Below are 24779 nucleotides of genomic sequence, written 5' to 3' on the forward strand. Positions count from 1 at the left end.
AGAGTGAGAATACCATTATTCCTGAGAAAGTGATTCTTCACTAGACAGGGCATCTATTGGCACTCTGACCTTAGACTTTCCAGCCTTCAGAACTGTGCAGAATATATTTCCATTGTTCACAAATTACCTAGTCAATGGTATTTTATTATAACAGCTTGAATGGACTTGACAGTTACTATGAATATCCTTGAACCCCAATAACTTCATGTTTCGTATTATTGCTTTTTTCCCATTAATACAGACTTATGGTCATTCCATTCTACATATGTTTATTGAACAAGAATTATGTGCCAAAACACATAAAAATGTATGGACATGCCAGCCTGTGTGCTTGTCAAAAGTCTATTTTGTGTTGTTATTACAAAATAGCACAGGCTACTAACTTTTTTGTAATAGTTTTTTTTATATCTTGATTTTATTTATTTATTTTTTTATGTGGTGCTGAGGATCGAATCCAGGGCCTTGCACGTGCTAGGCAAGCACTCTACCGCTGATCCAAAATCCCAGCCCCCAGGCTGCTAACTTTATAAGTAAACAAATTTATTTGGTTCATGATTCTTGTAGCTGAAAGAGCCAAACAGCATAGCACCCAGGGCCCAGGTGAGGGCTCCCATGTGTGCATAACAAGAGAAGCAGAAAGGGAAAAAGTTGCAAAAGAGACCAAACATGTGGAGTGGCCTCACTTTATCACAACCTGTTCTCATGAGAACTAATTCACCCCTACAAGACCCAACCACACTGCAACACCAACACCAGTCCATTCCCAGGGTGGAGCCCCCATGACCAAATTACCTTTCACTAGCTCCACCCACCTCTTAAAGATTCCACCCTCTCAACACCACCACACTGGAGACCAAGTTTCCAGCACATGAACCTTTGGGGGGACAAACAACATCCAAACCATAGCAGCTCTTGTCAGGGAATATAGATGCCCATGAAGCAAGACTTACATCAGTATTGCCCAGAGATGGGAGCACTCATGTCAAGAGCCAGAAGAAGCCTCCTCTGGAAGGTGGGGTGGGAACTGAGCTCTGAAGTGGGCAGTTTTTTCTCAAGTGGGGACAAAGAGGTTGAAAGGACAGAGGGATAATGGAATGGGACACTTACAGAGCAGGAGAGAAGCAGATGCAAATGGGGGGCATAGTTGCAAACAGGGGAGTAGAAGAATGTGGAAAGGCAGATTATTACTTTCTATTTGGAAAAAATATTACTTTGAAATACAAATACAGAAAATAAAGTCAAGTAAAATCTTGGCTCGCCACCCTGGCTTGACAATCAGGACTATCCAGGGCATGAGGGGCATAAGATGGATTTTCTTGCAGTAATAAAAGTAGTGCTTATTTATGGTCCAATTCCAAGCCATACAGACAAGTGGAAAGTGGAAGCAAAGGCTCCAACTTCTGTCCCCACCTTCCACAGGTGGCTGCTGTGACTCTTTTATGATTCATCTCAGGCATGTTCTGTAGAAATCAAAGAACACATGGAGTTGGGGGCTTTTACATGTCCCAAGATGACTGGATTGCTTTGCTAACTTCTACAAATGCCACACAATGAAAGCTTTCTTGTAAGTACATCCAGAGGATAAATTCTCTGCAGTGGAATTGCCTGGCCAAGGGGTATGGCACAGGATTCATGAGCATTTTTGTCATAAGGGGGAAGGACTAAGTAGAACACCCTTCTAGAAGCAGGAGGGAAGCGCCATTCTTCAGTTATGCCAGGGAGAGCCACGTTTTCCTCGGCAAGCAGCCTGAGAGCCTTCCTGAGATGCCACCTGTGTCTGCATTCCCAGGAGTATTTTCTTTTAAAGATGATCAGAGATTTTTTTTTTTTTAATGTGACTTTTTTTTCTCTTTGAACAGGAATCTTCGCCTACATGAACTACAGAGTCCCTCGGACAAGGAAGGAGATTTTCGAAACCCTCATCAAGGGCCTGCAGAGGCTTGAGTACAGAGGCTACGACTCGGCAGGTAGGGGCTGCAGGTCACCTCATGGTCTTGGGACGCTTGAGCAGCTTCTTCTCTCACCCATTTCCTTTTTGGTGGGGCTTTGTACAACCTAGGCATTTTTCTGATACTTCTCCTTAATGTTTCTTTTCAATATAAAAAATAACATTTGTTCATTAAAGAAACTTGAAAACTCTAGAAGAGTAGAGAAAACTATCTCTTTTTTTTAATGGACCTTATTTTATTTATTTATATGTGGTGCTGAGAATTGAACTCAGCACATGCTAGGCAAGTGCTCTACCACTGAGCTACAACCCCAGCCCCAAGAAAACTATCTTTAAAAACTATAGAAAGGAAGAAACAAGGGTTAAAAATAAAAACAAAAACAAAAATATATATTATTGATGGTGCAATAATATATCACCTATGGTCAATGATACTATACTGTTTACTTAAAAAGTTTGCACTCAGTAGAGTGGCACATGCCTGTAATCTCAGTGGTTTGGGACACTGAGGCAGGAGGATTACAAGTTGAAAGCCACTCTCAGCAACTGTCTCAGAAAATAAAAAGGGTATGTGGGATTGGGGCTGGGGCTCAGCAGTAGTGCACTTGCCTGGCATGTGAGAGGCACTGGGTTTGATTCTCAGCAACACATATAAATACATAAATAAAATAAAGGTCCATCAACAGCTAAAACAATATTTTTAAAAAGGGGTGGGGGGAACGGAGATATGGCCCAGTGGTTAAGCACCCCTGGATTCAATCCCTGGTATTAAAAAAAAAAGTTTTTGCTAGGAGGGTAGATCTTATATTAAGTGCTCTTAACACACATAACACAATAATAATTTTAGTAATAATAATAAGAATAAGAGGAAACTTTTGGAGATGGGTAAGTTTATGGCATAAATTGTGGAGATCAATATTTACTTCCAAACTCATCAAGTTGTACACATTAAATATATACAACTTTCCGAATGTCAACCATACCTCAATAAAGTATCTTCCATCAATATCTCAGTGCCCTTCATGTGGTCATTGTTGTATATTGATCTAGTCTGAACTGGGAAAGGGTCTCTACCCTTCCCCAGTTATATATAGGTGTTATACATAGGTTTTGTTTGTTTTCCCTATCATATTTATACAATTTTGTAATCAATGTGTATATGGGTATGGGTATACTTTTTCTTTTTTCTTTCTTTTTTTTTGGTATTGAGGATTGAACTCAGGGCCTCTCATATGCTAAGCACATGTTCTATGATTGAGCTACATTCCCAGTTCCTATAATTTTATATTCTTCTTTTTTCATTTAGCATTTCCATTATTCTAAACTCTTCCTAAATATCTTTCTGATTATTGACAATCATCCCCTGAATGGCTATCTCAGGGTTTCCTCCTCTACCTGCCAAATAGATGAATATTTAGTCTTTCCCCATTGTTAATTAAGCAATCTGAAAAGTGGAGTAAAACCAGATAATTTTATATCCCTATCAGTTCTTAAGAGAAAGCGAGTCAGATAAAAGGTCACAGGCACACTAATGTGTGAGTGAATGAAAAGAGCAGATAAAATATAATGCAAAGAGCACAAAGGATCAGTGCCCTTGAATAAGCCCATTGCCATTAGTAGCAGGTGTGGTAGTGCCTGCTGGGCAGCCAAGACCAGGATCCAAGCATATATTTCCCTGCTTACTGGGAAGTATGGCCATAGTTGTGGCTCCTTCTTTCAAAATAGATTCCTGAAAACTATTTAGTTGTCTTTTGGTAGGCAATACTGGGGAACAAAAATGATAATAAATAGCACTTATGACCCTAATGCTGGAGAGTACAGTTGTCCTCCAGGAACCTCTGCAGACACCAGAATTCATAGATGATCAAGTTCCTCCTATAAAATAACATTGTATTTGCATATAACTTTCCCACATCCTCCTGCATACTTTAAATCATTTCTAGATTCCTCATAATACCTAATACGATGTAAATATTTTTTTTTTCATGTTTAGGGCAGGAAAAAAGTCTGTAAGTATTCAGTATAGATGTGATTTATTTATTGATTTCAAATATTTTCTGTCAGTAGTGGGCTGGTCCCATGGATGCAGAAGCTTCAGATAGGGAGGAACATCGTGATGAGGTGTGTGTGACAAACTTAACTCTCCACCATAAAAAATAATGTTTATGTGTCCAGTTCTGTTAAATTCTAGAACAGGCAAAACTAGTTTATTGTGATGGAAACTGAATGGCCATTGCCTCTTTGGGGATGGGGAAAGTGAATGGAAATGACCTAAGGGATATTTCTGGGTAATAGAATTGTTCTGTAGCTTGCAGGTGTGTAGGTCACACTAGTATATGCACTTATCAAAGCTCATTGATTTTTGCATTTTACAATTTCAATAAAAATTAAAGATATAAAAAAAATTTTAATTACAGGTGTGGCCATTGATGGGAATAATCATGAAGTCAAAGAGAGACATATTCAGCTAGTCAAGAAAAAGGGAAAAGTCAAGGCTCTGGATGAAGAACTTTACAGTAAGTAGGAAATGTTCTACATTAGAGTAATCGATGTGGCTTGGGTCACTTGAAAATACTATATTCCAACAGAACCCTAGACTAAAAATATGAATTTATCTAAGCTTGGATAAATAGCAGGAAGGTTAAGTCCATGTTGCAAAAATTCACATTTTGTAAGATGTTTAATTTGAGTCAGTGGCACATGGAGACTTTTAAAAAAAATTTTAATAGTTATGTATTTTTTTATTTTAATTTTGCTGGCCAATGATATTGCTTTTCTACTTATAGTAGTGATATATCATTTTCTTTTTTTCCCTTCAGTACTGGGGATTAAACTCAGGACCTCACACTTACTAAGCAAGCACTCTATTACTGAACTACATTCCCGATCCTTTTTATTTTGAGACAAGTTCTAAGTTGTCCACATTGGTCCCAACTTGGTGAGCCTCCTGCCTCAGCCTGCAAAGTAGCTGAGATTGCAGGTGTGTACCACCATGCCTAGCTATCATTTTCTTTTTAAAGGCAGTTTATTTTGGTTAAGAAATGAGTTAAGTTATTTTTTTTAAAAAGAGAGAGTGAGAGAGAGGTAGAGAGAGAGAGAGAATTTCAACATTTATTTTTTAGTATTTGGCGGACACAACATCTTTGTTTGTATGTGGTGCTGAGAATCGAACCCGGGCCGCACGCATGCCAGGCGAGCGCGCTACCGCTTGAGCCACATCCCCAGCCCGAGTTAAGTTATTAAAGTACTAAATAAACTTCATCCTGGGTGGAACATGGGTCTGGCTGAAATCCCTGTGGTGGGGCATATGGGACTGATGGTGAGGATGGCTTGGACGATATGTCTTGGTGTAATGGCACCACCTCTGCTTAGCAGCCCTGTGTCAATGCTTACTTTTTAAAGTGCATCAAACTGCTTTTCCTTTCATTTAGAACAAGACAGCATGGACTTAAAGGTGGAGTTCGAGACACACTTTGGTATTGCCCACACACGCTGGGCCACCCACGGGGTCCCCAATGCTGTTAACAGCCACCCGCAGCGCTCAGACAAAGGCAATGGTATGTTGTGTGGCCTTGCTTCCCTTTTCTGATGGTTCTGCCTCACTCACCCTGAACTATATTTCAGGTATAATCCTTGCCAGAGTGGGTTCCATGCCTACCTTGAACTGAATTTTTCACCTGTTCTGTCTTCCCAAGATAATCCAAATGTCCCCTCTCCTATAAGCAGGTAGACCTAGATCTTGATCAGGAGGCTGACTCAACTTGGCCCCAGAGTGATACTAACCTCCCAGGTGCCCATTGGAAAACAGTGGCATTTTACTACAGGAGAAACTGGCTCTTTGGAACCCCAGCCCAAGAGTAGAATATGGCAGTGTAATAGTGCATTTTCTAGTGCTGTAATAAAATATCCCAAGATAGGTATTTTACAAAGAAAAATGGTTCATTTACCTCATAATTTTAGAAGCCCAAAGTCCATGTTCAGGTAGCCCAATCTATTTGACCTCTAGTGAGGACCACCTTGGCTTCATCACAACACAGTGGAAAAGCAGAAAGGGAAATTGGCTGCATGTGGAAAGGGCCACATGGGGTGGACTTGCCATGTAACAACCCAGTCTTTCCAGAGTCCCATGAGACCTATATCAGTTTCTTCTGAGAACATGCCCTAATAACTTTCCACTAAGCCACACCTCTTTTTTTTTTTTTTTTTGAGATTGAGCCCAGAGGCGCTCAACCACTGAGCCACATTCCCACATCCCTGGCCCTTTTCATTTTTTATTTTGAGACAGGGTGTCTCTAAGTTGCTTAGGGCCTTGCTAAGTTTCTGAGGCTGGCTTTGAACTTACCATCCTCCTGCCTCAGCCTTCTGAGTTGCTGGGATTACACACTGGCATGCACCACTGCGCCTGGCTAAGCCCCACCTCTTGAAGGTTCCTCCACCTCTCACACCACCACACTGAGGATCTATCATCTAGACATGAACCTGTGAGAGACAGGGAAGGGTGGGGTTCCTCCCCCATCCAGCTAAACCCACCTCCCTTCTCTGTGGAGGGTGGTCCTAAGGGAAGGCAAATGACACTGCTGATCATGGTTATTATCTGAGGCGCCTACTCCAACCTCTGAGCCCCAGCAGTGAGGCCTCAGCAGCCAAAGATTTAGATTCAGGGCTCTTAAGATTTGGAGAAGCAGGGGCTTCAACTAGCAGCCTGAGAGCTCTTTTCAGAAGTTCCTTTGATTTGGCTTTCTTCATGTTTTTAAAAATTGGGAGACTTGTTGTGTAGAAAAGTCCAAACTGTTGAGGTCCCTCAGAAAACCTGGATGATACGGGACACTTGGGCTCACAGTACCTCAGAGTACTGCTGACTGGCAGTGGGTCAAGGTCACTGAACAGGGACATGAGAACCTTTGGTGGGTTTGGGGTTCTTCAGTTCTCCCAAGTGCCCCTCATGCCAGCCCCAGCTCATATGTCCCCCAGGATGATTCTCTATGCTATGATTCTCTTAAATCGTATCCTAGCTTCCTATTATGGGGAATATATTGGCAGGTTTGAAGCTCCCAGTGGCAGCTCTCAGGGGCTCTGTGATCAGCTCCCAGGGCATTGGGGCCTCCTGCAATAAGTGGGGGGGTGGGTATGAGATGGAGAGAAGGTTTAATCCCTAACTCCTCCCAGGCCTCCAATGACAGGCAAGAATCTAACACATAATCTAGGCCTTCCAGAGGATGCTCACTTGGAGTTTTTCAGATCAGAATCTCTCTAAGACTTACACCTGAGCATGGTGGGGGAGCATGTTCATCAGAGAAAATGAGCCAGCCAGGGGCCCCACCCTGAGCTATCCCCTGGTATAGTACAGGATCTTGCCAAGCCTTATATGAGAGTAAGGATCAAATACATCAGAACAGTTGTTGGAGGCTTCTTAGCAGGCGCTAAGTTACACACTTGACAAGCCTTACTTGTAAAGTCAGGCCAAGGAGAGAGCAAAAGCTTCCTGATCACTGTCCTTTACCCAGGGCAGATCAGAGGCACCCCAGGGCAGTGTGCAGCACAGATAGGAAGGGCAAATACCCCAACCCTCAACACAAGGTGCAAGATGCTAAATCTTCTCCCCAAAGTACTATGAAGGGGTTTGCCAGCCTGATTTGAAAACAAAGGCTTTTTCTAGAAAATGGAAGGAGAGCAGAGCTTCTGGGGATATACCTGTGCCCTCATGTCTTCCCATAGTGAGGTTTTTTGGTGGGGATTTTTCCCTGGATTCAGTCCATACCCTGAACAACAGGGCATCCCACAACCAGGACAGGCACCCTATACCCAGGATGAGGACAGCAAGCCTCATAGTGCTATGGATCTGGCCAAACCCCAAGTTAGATACTGAAGCTGGTTCCTAGAGAAGCAGTGTGGACTGAGAAAACACTACCAAGACCAAAACACTATTAAGACCATGTGCCCTGGAATATTGCAATTTCAGTCATGTCCTCCTGCCCACCCTAAGGTGATGAGGCAAACCTCATCAGAAAACCCTCACTTCAGTGCACACAATGATTCTTATTGTGTCCCCAAAGCAGAGAAGCTTCAAGGAAACCCACCCACACCCAAACTTGGAAACTCCTGCTCTGACTCAGGATGAGTAATTGAAAAGAGAACAACAAGAGCAATATTTAAAGATTTAATAATGTGTAGAATTTAATAATTTGTCAGTGGGATTCTTATACCCAGCCACTACATCTCATGAGGAAATTACACAAATAAGTTTTTGAAGGGCTGGGTGCATAACTCAGTGGCAGAGTGCTTGCCTAGCATGCATGAAGCCCTGAGTTCAAACCCCAGCACTGCAAAAAATAAAATTAAAAAGTTTTTGCAAAGAAAACATGGGCTTTAGAGTGCAAATAAGCTAAGACAATAGACTGAAATGAAAAAAAGTGACACTTATGAAAATAATGTAAAAAATACCACAATTTTTATAAAAATAAAAAAATAAACTAGAGAATGGGATATGGTCAGTTAATAGAGATCCAATATAGGGATAACTTGTGTTCACAAGAAAAGATCAGAGCAAGTTAAATTGTAAAAAACTACATAAAGTTGTATAGCAGAGATGATCTGTGGCCATCACACCTGCTTAAACTGGTGTTTTCTTTTTTTCCTTTAATTTTAAAATTTATTTTAAAACTGATACATAAAAACATTAAAATTATACTTATGGTGTACCATGTGATATTTCGACACATATACACACTGTATAATGTTTGAATCACAGGCTTTTCTCATTTAAGTTCTCTCACTTTGTGTGTGTGACCTCACAAAAATAAGCAATAGTTTTTCTTTAAAAAGGGTAAGTTATGGTGAACCTAAAGAATAATTAAATAAGTTTCAAAAGAGGAAATAAAGAAATCTCTCCTGAGCAGAAGAAAAACTTGAATAGGAGATACAAAGAGTCCCTGAATAACAGTTAATACATGTAAGGGGCATCCAACACATCCCATTGGATTATAGGCAATAAAGTGACTATCATCTAGGACTTGTCCCCCAAAACTCTCAGGCTGGCCTTAGACTTTCCCTCCAAATTACTCATTCATTGGTTATTTATTGAAGCAACACAATGGTGACTGAGGCAGACACGTCCCTAGCCCTCCCAGGGCTTTTCAGATGGTCTCACCTGTGCAGGGAGCTGCTCAAAGGCAGTAGGGTATGCAGGTGGTCTAAAGAGAGGTAGAAGAAGGTGCAAACCTGCTAAAGAGATAAGCCTTTGGCCACACAGGAATGTGGGGGAGCCCAGGGATGCTAGAACCTCCAGCTTTTTCTCCCTAAGAAATTTTAAAACAAAAACTCAAAAAAAATTTTTTTAAACTCAAATATTTTTGCAATACAATGTGAGTCAAACAAAGCATACCTGCCAACTGTTAGTTTGTGACACCTTTGAGCCTAAATCCTGTTGGGAATGCCTGTAATCATTTCTGGGTAATGAAGGGTTAATCATCCCTCGATCGACATAAATAGCAAAGCCTATTTGATAATATTGTAGACCACAAGGAAGAGCTCTGTGCGTGCGTGAGGGCAGGTTGGTGGATGCTTGCTACTGAAAGATAAATGTGCATTTCCTCAGGTTTGAATTGTAGTTATCATAGACATCAATTCTAATTACAATAAAAAGAAGTTTACTTAACACAAATCTTTGTAGGAACACAGTTTGCATCTTACTTGAACTTCACTTCTTATTAACACTTCTGCCTTCATTAAACTTTCTTTCAGAATTTGTTGTCATCCATAATGGGATCATCACAAATTACAAAGATCTGAGAAAATTTCTGGTAAGATACATTCCCCATGTAACATCTTCCCCTCAGAAAAATTTTAACCAGTATGTTTTCCTCTAAAAACATAGTTAGGGGCTGAGAATGTAGCTGTTTGATCTCTAGAACCACCACAAAAATTAATTAATTAAATGCTGTAGATTTATTAAACATTGTGGCTGAGCTCTAAAACTTATATGGATTGTGTAAAACCCACTCTCAGCCACATTAAGTGTGAACCTCAGCCCCAGCTGAGCCACCATGCCACGAATCTTGTTTGGGGACATACCAGGGCTTTAGAATTTATCTCAAGGACCACTGTCGATTCACAGAATAAAAAAAAAAAAAACCCCAGGATTAGGGGTTTTATTAAAATAGTTGTGCCATGTAACACATTGAGTCATACACCAAATGGAATGCAGGGTGGGGAGTAAGACAGTGAGGATCCCCAGTGTGAAAAGGTTGTGGTGGTAGTTGGGATGTGGGTGGATTTGACTCAACATATTTTATCATTTCGACTGCCGTTATTTTGCAATGTCTAGATTAACAGCAAGGACAAACTCCTAAGGAGGGATGATCTCAGGGAATACTAGGATGACTCAGAGGTGTTTGTGCGATTCTGGCAAACATTTTTTGTCTCTTTCCAGTTTTCCTTGTTCTCAACTTAAGTCAAATCATAAGGGGCTAGAGGGAGTTGTCCAGGCCAGTTGTGCAATGACCATTATCTGTCACCCCATGTCCAACCTCCTATTCCAGGAAAGCAAAGGCTATGAGTTTGAGTCAGAAACAGATACCGAGACCATCGCCAAACTGATTAAGTATGTATTTGACAACAGAGAAACTGAGGACATTACATTTTCAACACTGGTTGAGAGAGTCATTCAACAGTTGGTGAGTTAGTTTCATCTGTCAAAATTATACCTTCATTTTTGTAAGCACTTACTAGGCAAATTTACACAAAGTACTCAGGATGAAGGATGGGTCATCTAGAGTGTCTGAACATAAGAGGTTACATCCTTGTAGAATTGGGAATTCTATCGTTTGGGTGGTAAACACCAAATAGAAAGTGCCTGGCTTCATGTTAACACCTCAGAGTTGCTGACTGGTTTTAGAGTCGATGGCTATGTACAGTCTCAATTGCACATGTGATCCTGGCATCTCCATGCTGTCATCTTTTCAGTTGAGTTTGTGCACTGTTAGTTACATACATGAGATGGATTTAACAATGGTGGAGACTTAGAATTGTAGTCTGGGCCTCCTGATTGGTAAAGCAATTTTTGGTCACAGGGGAGACATGCCCACATTTACTTATGAAATGGAGAAGGAAGGAAGGGAAGGAGAAAGGAAGAAATAGGGCCTACAGATGCAGATTTCTGATGTTTGATTATAGATGGGTGCAAACAAATGACTCAGGGACAGGAGAGGGTTGCAGTTGTGGGAGAAGATTGTGTTTTTATGATAAATATCAGAACACATCTACTTCTACATGCTGAAGAGAATGGCCCAGGGGAGGGAGCAAGAGAAATCAGTGATGTCCCAAAGGACTATACTGAGAGAGCAAAGTCCCCCACAAAGAGATCAAACTCTGGGGGATTGTGCAAGGGGAAGTCCCTCCTTGGAGGATGAGGTAGAGTAGAGGCAAGCCCATGTGGGATGGTAGGAGGAGAAGAAGAAGAGGATCAGATATTCCAGAGCCAATCCTCCAAGGTGTCACTGCCATCTAATAGCTCCTCCAATGTAGTGGCAGCCTGGAGATAATGTGCAGGGACCAGAATCCAGGACATCCTGGATTGGAGGCTGTCCCAGGACCCACCCCCCAGATACCAAAATCCACACATGCCCAAGTCCCTGATAACCTACACACATCCTCCTATATATTTTAAATCATCTTTAGATGACTTGTAATACCTAATACAATGTAATTACTGTGTAAATAGTTGTTATATTGTATAGTTTATGAAATAATGACAAGACAAAAAAAAAGTCTGTGCATGTTCAGTACATATGCAACCATTATAGGCCTAAGTATATAGTAATACACGTGATGACAAAATACCATTTTTTAGCAGTTAGTTGGATCTGCAAATGCAAAATCCACAGAAATGGAGGATGTACAGCAACCAATTTGTTATTGCAGCACAGTATTCCTTCTTTTCTATTTGTAATTTTAAATTTTAGAAATGCATTCCCCATAATGGCACTATTAAACCTGTAGCTTTTCTTTCCTGAAGTAACAAAAGGCTCTTTTTGGTTTAATAAAAAAAGTGGATTTCTGTTTAGTACTTTATTGTTGACAAAAGTAGCAGGAAAAATGTGAGGCCACTTTGGGTCTGCCTGAAACCCCTTCATTTTGGGCAGTTTTAAAGACCTTTGAGGCCTGGGGACATGGACCTTGGGTCCCCTGGTTGGATGTTTGAGTCAGAAAACTATACAGAGCATGCTGGCTGCACAGGGCCTTGGGTCTGCCCAGGGTTCCAAAATTTGGGGGATTTCACGTGGAAATTTGGATTTATAGCTGGTTATACATAACTGAGGTCTACCAGGGTCATGTTAAACTGCCACAGGAGGGTCAGAATGCAGGAGAGAATTTTGCATCAGAAATTTAAGAAAGAGCTTTACAGAATAATGAGTTAGAAGAGCTAGATTCTAGTTCTGACTTTGCACAAACTCATTACATTGAAGCACAGAGGGCAAATGACAGTCATAGCCTAGAAATAATACCATCAGTCTTCTCTTGGATTCTATAGAGCCCAGGCACTGTTCTAAGCACTTACAATGCATTAGTTTATATTCACAAAGGTATAAAAGATAGGACTATTTTTTTCTTGGTTTCAGATCGGGAAAAATGAGAGGCACAGTGGCTGAAGTTCTTGCCCAATTAAGAGATAGAACTAAAATTTGAATTAATAAAAAACTATAAGATATGGGAACTATAATGCAAATAATGATTGTATAAATATGTACAATAAATTCTATAGTAATGTGTAAAAAAATAAACAAAAAAATTTTTAAAATTGAACCAGGCTCTAAATGCAGTCCTGGAATAGCCTCTTTAATATCACAGCTTCTCCCTGAATGGATCCCATCCTGAGGCTCAGTGCAGGGCACCCTGGCCCCGGTTCTTATTTCCTGTGGTTCTAACTACACCAGTTCCCTCAGCTTATCCCAAAGAGGCAGCCCTGATGGGGGTTCTTTATGGGCCTTGGCAGGAAGGTGTGGTTTATGTTGCTCACATGAAATTCACAAGTTCCAGTCTTTGGTACTTCAGCCTAGTACTCTCCTTTTGACTTTTTCTCATGACCTTATCCTGTACAAGCTGTCTCTGCATTTAGCTTCCAAATGACCCCAGGACTACATACTAAGAGGGACCAAGGGAGGACTTGCCTGGGGCAATGGGCTGCAATAGCTTGACTAGCAAGAGTGATTTGCCCTTCATCCTTTTTTGATGTGTTTTCAGGAAGGTGCTTTTGCTTTGGTTTTCAAGAGTATCCACTACCCAGGAGAAGCTGTTGCTACAAGGTGAGGCAAAACACGTTGACATTTCCAATAACAAATAAATAAATTAGATAAAATTACTTATCTTGAGGTATAATGGAGGGATAGGGCCTCTGGAAAACTGGAAGGGCTTAATGGACAGCTAACTGTGTCTTAGCTCCAGAGACTGCATCCCACTGTCTCTGTGGCATGTGGCACCGGGGCTCCAAAGGTTTTAGAAAGGGAAATCAGATATTTGGATTGTTAGGTGGAATTTCCGGATTTTTAGAAGTTGACAACAAATTCAAATAAAAATAAAACTGTATGGAGGGGACAGAACCTGGTTTTATGGTACTTGAGGTCTATACATTTGGGGGACCCCATGTAAATAAAAGCTTGCAAAATTATGAACATGAAACTAGGAATCACAGTAAACATTGATTTGTATCCAGTACTGAAAAGTCCTTGTAGGTCCAGAGTTCATGCCTCATCACCTTCATGGAAGGGCATCTCAGGAATCAGCCCAGAGGGCCTGGTTCAGCCCACATGTACACATGAACCTCTATTATAGTCACCATTCCCCATAGTTCCCAGTGCTGCTTGGATTCAAAGAAACAGATGATGTATATTTTTATATATATATATATATTCAGATAGATTGATCATCCATCCAACCATTCAGCTATACTTATTGAGCACTTACAATGTGCTGGTTTGTGGGGACTTGGTGACTTTCAACCTGGTCTCTGCCCTTAAGGATTAGACAGTTGTGCAGAAAGACAAAGAAAAGCAGAAGGTAGTGATGCTCTGTTATTAGGATTAGAAGTACCTGTGCACCAGGGACCTGAGGTGAACAGGTGTCATCCTGAGGAAGGCAGGCAGCAGGAGCATCTTCCCCCTTCCCCAGGAGAGGCACCAGCATGGAAAAAGACAAGAGGCCCAGAGACAGTGTAGCACTTGAGTATCCCATTTTGGCCAGGATACTGGTAGGGTAGAGGGGGTCACTGAGACTTCCAGTCTCAATGTGTGCTTACTGACACCTGCTGTGGGCCACACATGGAACAGCAGGGAGCAAGGTAACACAGACTCAACCCTTACATTTTGGTGGAGAATTAAGCTGTAGACAGAGGACTTGACTCTAAAGGGCCTCAATGTCATACAGGCTGTGGACTTTGTTCTGATGTCATGGGGGAGTCGTTGAGAGTGTACTTGTGTCCCTGAGAGACCATGGCAGAGAGGGTGAGGCTGTCATTCAAAGACTGTCCTAGTATCCAGGCATAAAATGATAAGAATTTATCATCATTTTATTTTTTTCTAGGACCAGGACTTGTTTACCATTTGGAATACAATTCCTTCAAATCATAGAATCATAAAATACCAGTTGCTTCTTATTAAATTTAGAAGCCTCTATTTAAAATTCGATAATATCTGATATTACTATCTCAAATAAATGTAGAAGAAGGCAGTGTGAGGAAACAATAAAGCTTTATTTTTCTAAATTGCCTATGACTGATGGCTCTGTAACCTCCAGGACAATTTTTGGAATATCCTGGGAGAATTCTATGTCTTGAAGTCTTGAGAAATCATAGAGTTCAATCTACAACAATAAGATTTTGGGGAGCCATTTGCCAAGAAAATTAGATAACCACATATTTTCTCACTGGCAATATTAGAAAGACAATCTAAGCTAGGTCCCCACTGGACCCAGAACTTTGGCTCTGATTTGCTTTAGACATAGTAAAAGATTGTCTGAAGTATTCAAGGTGCTCACAGTATCTTTTTTCCAAGCTGTGAACTCTGTGCTCCACCTTGAGAAGTCAGAAGAGAGGTCCAAACAGATCAATACTACCAGAAAATAAGATCTATTATTGCTGAAGAAATAGTAATATTAGATCAGGTTAACAGATCAGATGACATATGTGGACTGGATTCAGGCTAATGAACAAGTAGATCATTGATATACATTAGCAAGAATTGGTTGAGATAAAATTTTATAACATTATTGAATTAATATGTTTGAGATAGCTCTCAAATGGGCTTACTAAAACATTGTTTTCTTCTTCTTAATGTATTAGTTAACATGTAGGGGAAGAAAGGCACACATCCCTTAGTAACTATAGTCATTCCCCCTTACCTGAGGTTTTGTTTTCTAAAGTTTGAGTTACCTGTAAACACCCAGTGTCCAAAATATCCAGTAGAAAATTCCAGATATAAATCAAATAAATTTTAAATTGTTATAATTGTTCTATTTTATTATTAGTTGTTTTTAGTCTCTTACTGTGCCTAACTTACAAATTAAACTATCATAAGTATGTATGTATAGGGAAAATATTGTATATATAAGATTCAAAACTATCCACGGTCTCAGGTATTCTCTTGGAGGTCTTAGAATGTACCCCCCATGGAAAAGGGGGATCACTAAATTGGAATTTTATCTGCCTGGGTTCTGACAGAATTAAAGGTCTAGAATGTGTGAGTTACAAATGTGTTCTGCTTATTTCTCTGTATATCCAATGTATATTTGATTTGCATGCTGCAATTTATAAGAATGGGCAAAGAATTAGGTTTTGAAGGCAAGATGCCATTAAAATCATGGAATACCTTAAATGCATTCCCCAATACAAGTTCTGATCCAGAAAGAAATATTATAAAGTGCTTCACTGAAAATTCCTTTCTGAGATATTCAGAGAGCCAGGTACTGGTGGCTGAGACAGGGTCCCTGGGAAAGGAGACCTGAGTTAGGGGACCTTCATCCTGGTCACCTATAGGAATTACCCCAAGATTCTACCTTGTGAAAATCACTGTCCTCCTTTATAATGAAGTACACTTTTTATAAGTTGATGATTCTAAACTTCATCTAGGAGGTATCACTCAGACAGAGCCAAAACCACCCTGAAAATTGCCTTAATAGCCCACAAAGTAAAGTAAAATCTTCCATTGGTATCTACTGGGTCTCTAGAACCAATCCCCCTACAGATAACAAAATTCTCAGAAACTCAAGTTCCTTCTATGAAATGACATAGTATTTGTGTAGAATCTACCCACATCCTCCCATATACTTTAAATCATCTCTAGTTTACTTATAACATTGAGCATAATGTAAATACTCTATAAATAGTGGTGATGCTGTTTTGTTTGGGAAATAATGACCAAAAAAAGTCTGTATGGGTTCAATACAAAGGCAGGTTTGTTTGTTTTTTTCTGAATATTTTCAATCTGCAGTTGGTTGAATCCATAGAAGCCAACTCTATACACAAAAGTCACTCCTTGGGTGTCCATGAAAGCCAGAGAACAATTGAGCTTGGAGAAAGGGAGAAACAAACAGGGAGATCATGGTCACCCAGGGTTCCTACTCTAAGCGTTTGCAGCAAATGAAACCTGCTTAGAGGACCAAAGTGCTCCTGCATGCCACAAGTGTTCACTCTGATATGACCTAACCCACCCAGGCTTAGCACATGTGGAGATGCAGTGAATTGGAGGAGTCCAGGTTCTGTGAGGATGGGGGTAGGATGTGTTACCAAGCTATTGGGCAAGTAGGTGATGCTGTGTTAGTAAGCTGGGACCCACTTGCTAACCTGCTCATCCCTGCTCCAAATCATGAGAACATGTTCCTGTGGTCAAGGCATCCATTCTAAGGGACCTGTACACAATTTCTGCTCCAGAGAAAGGGCTAGATTTGGGAATCCTACTTCAGATGTAAAGAAGACACCTAGCCTGGGGTGTCCAGGGTGATAGGTAACTTGATGCTTTCTTCTCCCTCCAGGAGAGGCAGCCCACTGCTCATTGGAGTGCGGAGCAAATACAAACTCTCCACAGAACAGATCCCCATCTTATATAGGACATGTAAGTTTCCTGAAGAAGACTTGAACCATGTAGCTACTTAACAGTGTCTTGGGACTCAGCATCTATTCTACGGGGGTCAGCTCTCTTCCGGAAAAAAAAAACAGGCCTTGCTCTAACTGGGACTGCTCTAGATCTAAAGGATTTTCATGCCACAGAGATTTAGCTCCATCTTTATAAAAGCTTTTCATTGTGGATATTTTCAAACATATGCAGAAGTAGAGAGAACAGCATGCAGCTTGGTATAATGGCAACCATTTGATTTGAGTGTTTCTTTGTTTTTGTTTGCCTTACTCTCCCACTATAGCCCTTTAAATGCTCTTGAAATGGTACTGTGCTATTTGGGGAGCTTTTAAAGGATTTAGCTGATGCAGTCAAAGCTAAAAATTGCAAATTTCTCCCACACATATTCAAAGGGGAAATGGGCTCCTTGCCGACTGTTATGCAAATGACATGGTCTCCTGGGATTTGCAATCCATTCCTTTATTTACTAGGCAATATTGAGAATGTGAAGAATATCTGTAAAACAAGGATGAAGAGACTGGACAGCTCCACCTGCCTTCATGCTGTGGGTGATAAAGCAGTGGAATTCTTTTTTGCTTCTGATGCAAGGTAACTAAACCTTTCTACCTTTCTTTCATGGAATTACATAACCAAGGACTGACTGTCTAAACACAACTTTTTTTTTTTTTTTTTTTGAGGTGCTGGGCATCAAACCCTGAGCTAGGCAAGCCCTTTACCGCCAGCTATACCCGAGCTCTATCATTTCTTACTTTCCCCCATTTTATCTGTTTTCTCAGCAAGGGCGTAGGTCAGGGCAGATCTCAGCCCCTGTGGCCTGGAATCCTTATATAGTGAGCATACAGTGAGCAATTGGGGGACTGTCTTGGTTAGCACTAGTGGCCAAACTGTGGAATCACTGATCATTATTTGCAGCCTGCATGGAATAACTGAACTAGTTTCTGAAACTTTGAAAAACAAAGCTTGAAAACTTGGATTTCTAGCTTTTCTGGGAAAACTAGCAGATCTGAACTTGCTAGACTGTGTTCCCTCAGCCCCCGTTGTTTGTGAATATTCCAAGCCTGCTTTCTTCAGCTGGGCCAAGTGTCTCCAGATCCCAACCCCACCTTTGCCTAAGGTCTGACCATTCTTAAAAGCCAGAGCCACAATTTAGTAGGTTTGTCCAATCAGGCCCTTTATACTTATTCTCTTGAAACTCTGTTTTCCACTTTTTATACAGTGGTGCATATGGTTACTTTTGTGCAGTGTAATGGCTTTTCATCCTTCTTTTTTTTTTCAGATGCATTACTCTTAGAGCCATAGAATTTGATAGTTTTCCTCTTTTCATCAGAAATTTTTAGTGTTTGGGGTTTTGTTGTTGTTGTTTGATACTGGGGATTGAACCCAGGGGTGCTCAACCACTGAGCCATATCCCCAGCCCATTTTATATTTTTTATAAAGAGACAGGGTCTCCCTAAGTTGCTCCCTAAGTTGCTAAGTTGCTTGTGATCCTCCTGCCTCAGCTACTTGGGCTGCTAGGATTACAAGTGAGCACCAATGTGCCCGGCTAAGTGTTCAGTTTTTGCAGGTACATTTGTATATGTGGCCCTTGGAGAATGAGGGGTTTCCCTCTAGTGGTCCTTCAAATACCACCTTCATGGTTTTTAACCATATCTATGTACCATTTGTGCTATTGATTACCCATGTTTCTTTTTCATTTACCCACTTTTCTAACTTAAACTTATTTTTAAAAATGTTTTTTAGTTGTAGATAGACACAATACCTTTATTTTATTTATTTATTTTTATGTGGTGCTAAGGATCAAACCCAGTGTCTCACATGGGCTAGGCAAGCCCTCTATCACTGAGCTACAACCCCAGCCCTTTAAACTTATTTCTAAAAGAAGCTCTCTAGTGTCAAGGGAAAAATCATATCACTTTTCAAACAGATTAACTTATTATAAAACAGTGATCCCACATTTTATGGGTAGGTACATCTTTTAGGTTGCTTATAGATTCCCCCTCTTTTATCTTGCTCTGCATATGTACACATGTATGTGTATTAAGAAACTGGGTCATTTATCAGATGAATTTCCTACTATCAGGTTTTGTTGAATGCATCCCCCATGGCATTGTTTAACATGTTCCTTTGTCTACCATATTTCCTGAAAATTACGGTTTACAAGCTTCTAGAAGTTTGACCTTATTCAGGTATGATTTTTGGCAAGAAAAACCAAGGTGGTGGTGTGTCTTTCCATCAGGAAGCATATAAATAAAAGCATAAAAATGCCTCATTGTTTCTCCTTTTGTGCTAGGATCAGTCAGGGATTCAAGCATTGACAGCTTTGTCCATCCATTGTAAGACTTCTTGGCTTTTCACCTCTTGGTTGCAACACTCATGGGCGGTCCTTGATTAGAACTATATTAATAATTAGCTAATAATTAGGAGTTCACAAACTGATTATTCTATCATTCCTTCTTTGCTAGGTATAATACTTCTATAAAGAGAAACATGTTTTTTATAAACTACAGGGTTATTTTAAAGTCATATTGTTTTAAAAAGCAACAAATGCTTCCTTCTTTCCCTTTCCAATTCAGAATAGTATGTTGTTTCCTGAGTGTTCTCCAATGTTGATATAGTTTGGATCCTGATTTGAAGAAGCCAAGTATAACAGGATATCCAAGAGATTAATGGGGAGATTTGAACAAAGTTGATATTTGATGATATGAAGGAATAACTAATAATTTTAGATATGATGTTGGTATTGTAGTAAGTTAAAATAGTTATTATCTTTTAGAGATATAAGCTAAAGTGTTTACAGAAGAAATGATAAAATGTTTCTATACTCTATAATGGATTAGGGTTAGAGTTAGATTAGGTTAGGTTAAGTCAGATCAAGCTTAGGGAGGGCTTCACGAGCTTCAAAATAATTCTGGGAGGAGGGGAGAGAGTGTGGAGAAGATGGAGAAGATTCACCTGCATATTGAAGTGCCTAGCAATGGTGTCACTGTCACTCCTAAAACACCACTGATATGGACCCCACATTTAGGAAATAGTGAGTGACTGCTGCTTTGTGATTGTTAAGAGCAGGGTGCTAATTTTTATGCCTCTGTTTCCCTCACACTAGTGCCATCATAGAACATACCAACCGGGTCATCTTCCTCGAGGATGATGACATTGCCGCAGTGGCTGATGGGAAACTCTCCATTCATCGAGTCAAGCGCTCAGCTAGCGATGACCCATCTCGAGCCATCCAGACCCTGCAGATGGAATTACAGCAAATCATGAAAGGCAGGTATCCTCTGACAGTCCATGTGCAACAGCTTCAGGGAGCAGATGCCCTGTGAGGGAAGTGCCTAACATGGTCTGCCCTGCCCTGGGCGGGGAGTCATAGCCCTCTTTGTCCACAGTAGCTACCAGGGCAGGAGGCCTGTGGCTTGCATAGCTGAGAAACTGTGGAAAGCCTGGCCTGGAATCTACAAATAGGGAGTTCTATCTATATCTAGAATCTGTTTGTGCCATCATCTGACTCCCCCATACATTCCTACACCCAGTCATCATTTTTTTCTCTGAGCAGGAGGTTCACAGTAATGGGAGCTATGGACCAATTCTTTATAACTAGAGCCTGCCTCCCTGCATCTACTTTTGTCCCCCTCAATTTCTACTCCACAGAGCAGCCTAAATAAAGCTTTAAGAACATAAATCAGACCCTGTCATCCTGCCACTTAGAGCCCTTCTATTCTCAAAATCCAAACATCCTTTTGCAGCCTATAAGCCTCACCACCACCACCAAAACCCAGCTCTACCACACTCAATCCTTTGCCTTCTATGCCCTACCTACCCTGTCCCCGCTGTCTCACTGTTACTCAGGCAGGCCAACTGCTTGCCACTTGGGGGTTCTTGCATTTACTTTTCTAATCATAGGACTAATTCCTTTTGTTTTTTTTTTTTAGTTCCCCTCAACTGTCACCCCTCTGAGTATTCTTCTTTTATCTTTTATCTGCCATGATCCCTCTCTAGTTCCCTCACCTACGAGACCCACCTCTTCACTTGCTTATTTGCATTCTGTGTAATATGCCATATGCAGCAGACAGAGAGAACATTGCTACCAAGTCTCTGGATACCTCTAAAGCATCCAATGTAGCTCCATAGGGGCTTAACCTCCCTGTACCCAGATGGTCTCTTTAATAATCATCCAGACCCATTCAAATCAGAGCCCCAGAAATGCAAGTGTGGCTAGAAAAGGTTTTTCTTTATTACAGAAGCTAGGGGTTATTAGCTAAGAGGAAAATTGCTGGGGATGGAGATCCAGCTCAATGGTACAGTGCTTGCCTAGCATGCCCAAGGCTCTGGGTTTGGTCCCCAGCACCACAAAAAGGAAAACGAAAATAAAATTGTCTATTTCTTTGGAATTGCTTAATATGTAGTTCCCTATGGGTGGCTTTTTGGAAATAAAGCATTTTACCTTCTTCTGGCCTTGCTAAGGGGAATATGGTCCCAGAGAACAAGCCCTGCTGTTTGTTCCTTACATGCTTTCAGCAAATGCCCCCTAACCTTAAGTTGCAGGATCTAATATGTAAGCTGGAGATAGTCATCACACCTGCCTCACTTCCTTCTGACTTTTCACCATGAGCACCAGGCAGGATAATACATGAGGATGACCTTTGGAATCTGCATTGGGCTTTACAGTTGTCACTATCATTATTGCTTAATGACTTTTCTTCCTGGTTAAAAGTTAAGCCATAGAAATACAACCAGATTAACACTGACCCACCTCATTGATGTTTATTTAACTAGGTAATTTCAGTGCATTTATGCAGAAGGAGATCTTCGAACAGCCAGAATCAGTTTTCAATACCATGAGAGGTCGTGTGAATTTTGAGACCAACACAGGTACGGTAATCCCAGTACTGAGCAGGGAGCCTCTGTCTGTGCTCTGTACTAGTGAATGCAGTCTCTTTGTAAAGTCAATGTTTACACCCTGCCATTTGGTCCTGCAGTGCTGCTCGGTGGCTTGAAAGACCATTTGAAGGAGATTCGACGGTGTCGAAGGCTCATTGTAATTGGCTGTGGAACCAGCTATCATGCAGCTGTGGCTGTAAGTGCAATACTCTGAACCCTTGATAATGTGGGAGATTGACAGTAGCCGAGGTTGAGACACTGGTATGAAATTTTATCATACATTGGCTTTTCGAATTTGGCAAAATGCTTGCACTCATTCCCATCAGCCCACCAAAAGAATTGGCACCATGCCCTTTCTTCTGCAAGGTGGCCTGTGGGTGATTGAAATCCTCTCACCATGTGGACAGTGAGGCACTGTGTCATAAACTGTCCTAGAAGCCTAGCTGCCATATGTCCCTGTGGTGCCCATGACTGACTTTAGTCTTCATTCTTATTGGCTTCAGACACGGCAAGTTTTGGAGGAACTGACTGAGCTCCCGGTGATGGTTGAACTTGCTAGTGATTTTCTGGACAGGAATACACCTGTGTTCAGGGATGATGTTTGCTTTTTCATAAGTCAATCAGGTAAGGGATGCAGGCATCATGACCAACTTTATATTAATTCACCTCTAGGATCTCTTCTCTGCACCATACCATATGCCACCTTCCTACCTTCAGTTAATCCTCTGTGCACCTACAACGTGCCACACAATCTCTCATGCACCTGGGTCATTTAACCCTTAAAGACAGTGGTATCAGTGGCACATGCCTATAATACCAGGAACTCGGGAGGCTGAGGCAGGAGGATCATAAGCTCAAAGCCAGCCTCAGCAACTTAGGGAGACCCTGTCTCAAAATAGAAAGGGCTGGGGTTAAGCACCCCTGGGTAAAAGTCCCAGTTTTAAAAAGAAAGGAAGAAAGAGAGGAAGAGAAAAAACTTAACCCTTAAAGGCATAAGTTACTGTAGCCATTGTATGGGGAAGGCAAGTGATGTGTAATGCCATGCAGCCAGGGTGTGACAGAGCTGCAATTGGGTTTAGAATCTAGATACACTGTTTTTTCCCATGCCCTATGGATTCTTCCCACTTCTGCCATTCCAAGTCCAGCTCTTCAAGGACAACTCATCATGGTGCTCATAAATATTTGCTGGGTTTACTGTAGTGAAGAAAGAATACCTCTTTGAAAATTCTGTTGGGTTAAATCACCTCATGGTGTGGGCTCTATACCCAAGCCTGGACTTCCAGCTGTGTGCAGTACCCACACTGATCAGCAGGGGGAGGCATGGAGAGACACTGCTCTGGTTTAGTGCAAAGAGCAGTCCCCTACTGAATAAACTCTGCCTGAGCACTAGGAAAGAACAATTTGTTCTACCTGGGTGGGGCAGTGGGTCAGGGAGGTGATACTTGACCGAATGTTTGGAGTCCCCTTGAGCTTTAGGAGGACTTTTGAAATGTTTTAGTTATGAAGAATTCCAAGTTTTTATAAAAGAGAAATTCATATAATGCACCATCTAACCTTGACAGTGATCCACAATCTAGGGTCACCCAAACCCACGTTAACCTCTACCCTCCTTTGGATTAGTTTGGAGTCAGTTCCAGACTTAATGTCAGTTCCTCCCATAAATACTTCAGAATGTTTGATTAAAATGATAAAAGAAAAAACAATCACAATGTCATTATCACAACTGAAAAACTGATGCTAATGTTCTAATATCTATAGGGACTTTTAATACTGCTTTCATTTAAAATTTTAAATACTGTTTCCATTAAGTAAAACCAACACAAACACACTCACCTTCTGTCTGACCAGCTTGATACCCAGGGGCTACCACCGTCGCCTTTGAGTTGACCATCTCATCAGAGAATAAAATATTTCATGAATTAGTGGGAGCCATTAATAAAAGAATGGAGGTGGATTTCATGTGAAATATTGCAGTATCAGTTCCTAAGCCCTACAAATCAGTCAGTGTCTAGCTCATTAATGAAAAAAAAAAAAAAAAAACCCAAAACTATCATAACTAGTGAGACTGATGAAAATAGTGCTTCCTTCCCCACTCACCCCACCATTAGTGCTGAGGAAAAGCCATGTTCTAGTGCCCTATATCTGGAAGTCTAAAGAGAAAAAAGGAGAGTAGAGCTGACCATGACAGCACATGGTAATGCCAACCTGCTCTTCAGAAAAGCTGAGATAAGCTCAGCCAAGAGCAGTGGCAAGTAGACATAACAACTTCAGCCTCATGTGAACTTGAATGGTTTTAATGAGATGGTCTGGTTTATATTTAATTATTTTTTATTTTGTACTGGGAATTAAACCCAGGGGTGCTTTACCACTAAGCTATATCCCCAGTCCTTCTTATTTAATTAAATTTATTTATTTTTTATTTTGAGATAGGGTCTTGCTAAACTGGTGAGGCTGACCTAGAACTTTCGATCCTCCTGCCTCAACCTCCCATGTTCATTTAAGTCCACATTGTAAGGCTACAAGAAGTGTTTCCTTTCAAACAAGGTCTATTTGAGAAACAATGTATTGGGGCATTCTTGCTTTTTAAATGTTGAATCTGTTAAGCCTGAGAACTTTCTGACTAAGGCAACTTAGAGTCCTTAGAAAGGGCATTGGGAGCCGGACCCTCCTGTCACCTATAGCTGCGTGGCCTTGTTAGGCATTGATTTCATCCTGCCTCTGAGCCCTTCATCCTCATGGAAAAATTGGGATGGCAGCCCCCACTGGGTTGTCAAGAGAATTCAAAGAAACAGTGGATGAGAAAGCACTTGCCACATAAATAGTAACTAAGTCTT

The 24779-nt window shown here is 41.0% G+C and overlaps 1 protein-coding gene across 1 annotated transcript in view; it reads left to right on the plus strand.

Moving 5' to 3' along the window:
• Gfpt2 (glutamine-fructose-6-phosphate transaminase 2) overlaps positions 1–24779 on the plus strand; it is a 48891-nt gene that overhangs the window by 13952 nt on the left and 10160 nt on the right. Inside the window, exons 2-13 of the mRNA XM_027953342.2 lie at positions 1860–1967; positions 4366–4464; positions 5380–5505; positions 9689–9747; positions 10486–10620; positions 13187–13248; positions 16967–17046; positions 17538–17655; positions 20171–20334; positions 21841–21936; positions 22044–22141; positions 22449–22569. Coding sequence (XP_027809143.2) covers positions 1860–1967; positions 4366–4464; positions 5380–5505; positions 9689–9747; positions 10486–10620; positions 13187–13248; positions 16967–17046; positions 17538–17655; positions 20171–20334; positions 21841–21936; positions 22044–22141; positions 22449–22569 — 1266 coding nt within the window. The remainder of the gene's footprint in view (positions 1–1859; positions 1968–4365; positions 4465–5379; positions 5506–9688; positions 9748–10485; positions 10621–13186; positions 13249–16966; positions 17047–17537; positions 17656–20170; positions 20335–21840; positions 21937–22043; positions 22142–22448; positions 22570–24779) is intronic.

The sequence above is a fragment of the Marmota flaviventris genome, chromosome 5 (genome assembly GCF_047511675.1).
Source record: "Marmota flaviventris isolate mMarFla1 chromosome 5, mMarFla1.hap1, whole genome shotgun sequence".
In the NCBI taxonomy this organism is placed as follows: Eukaryota; Metazoa; Chordata; class Mammalia; order Rodentia; family Sciuridae; genus Marmota; species Marmota flaviventris.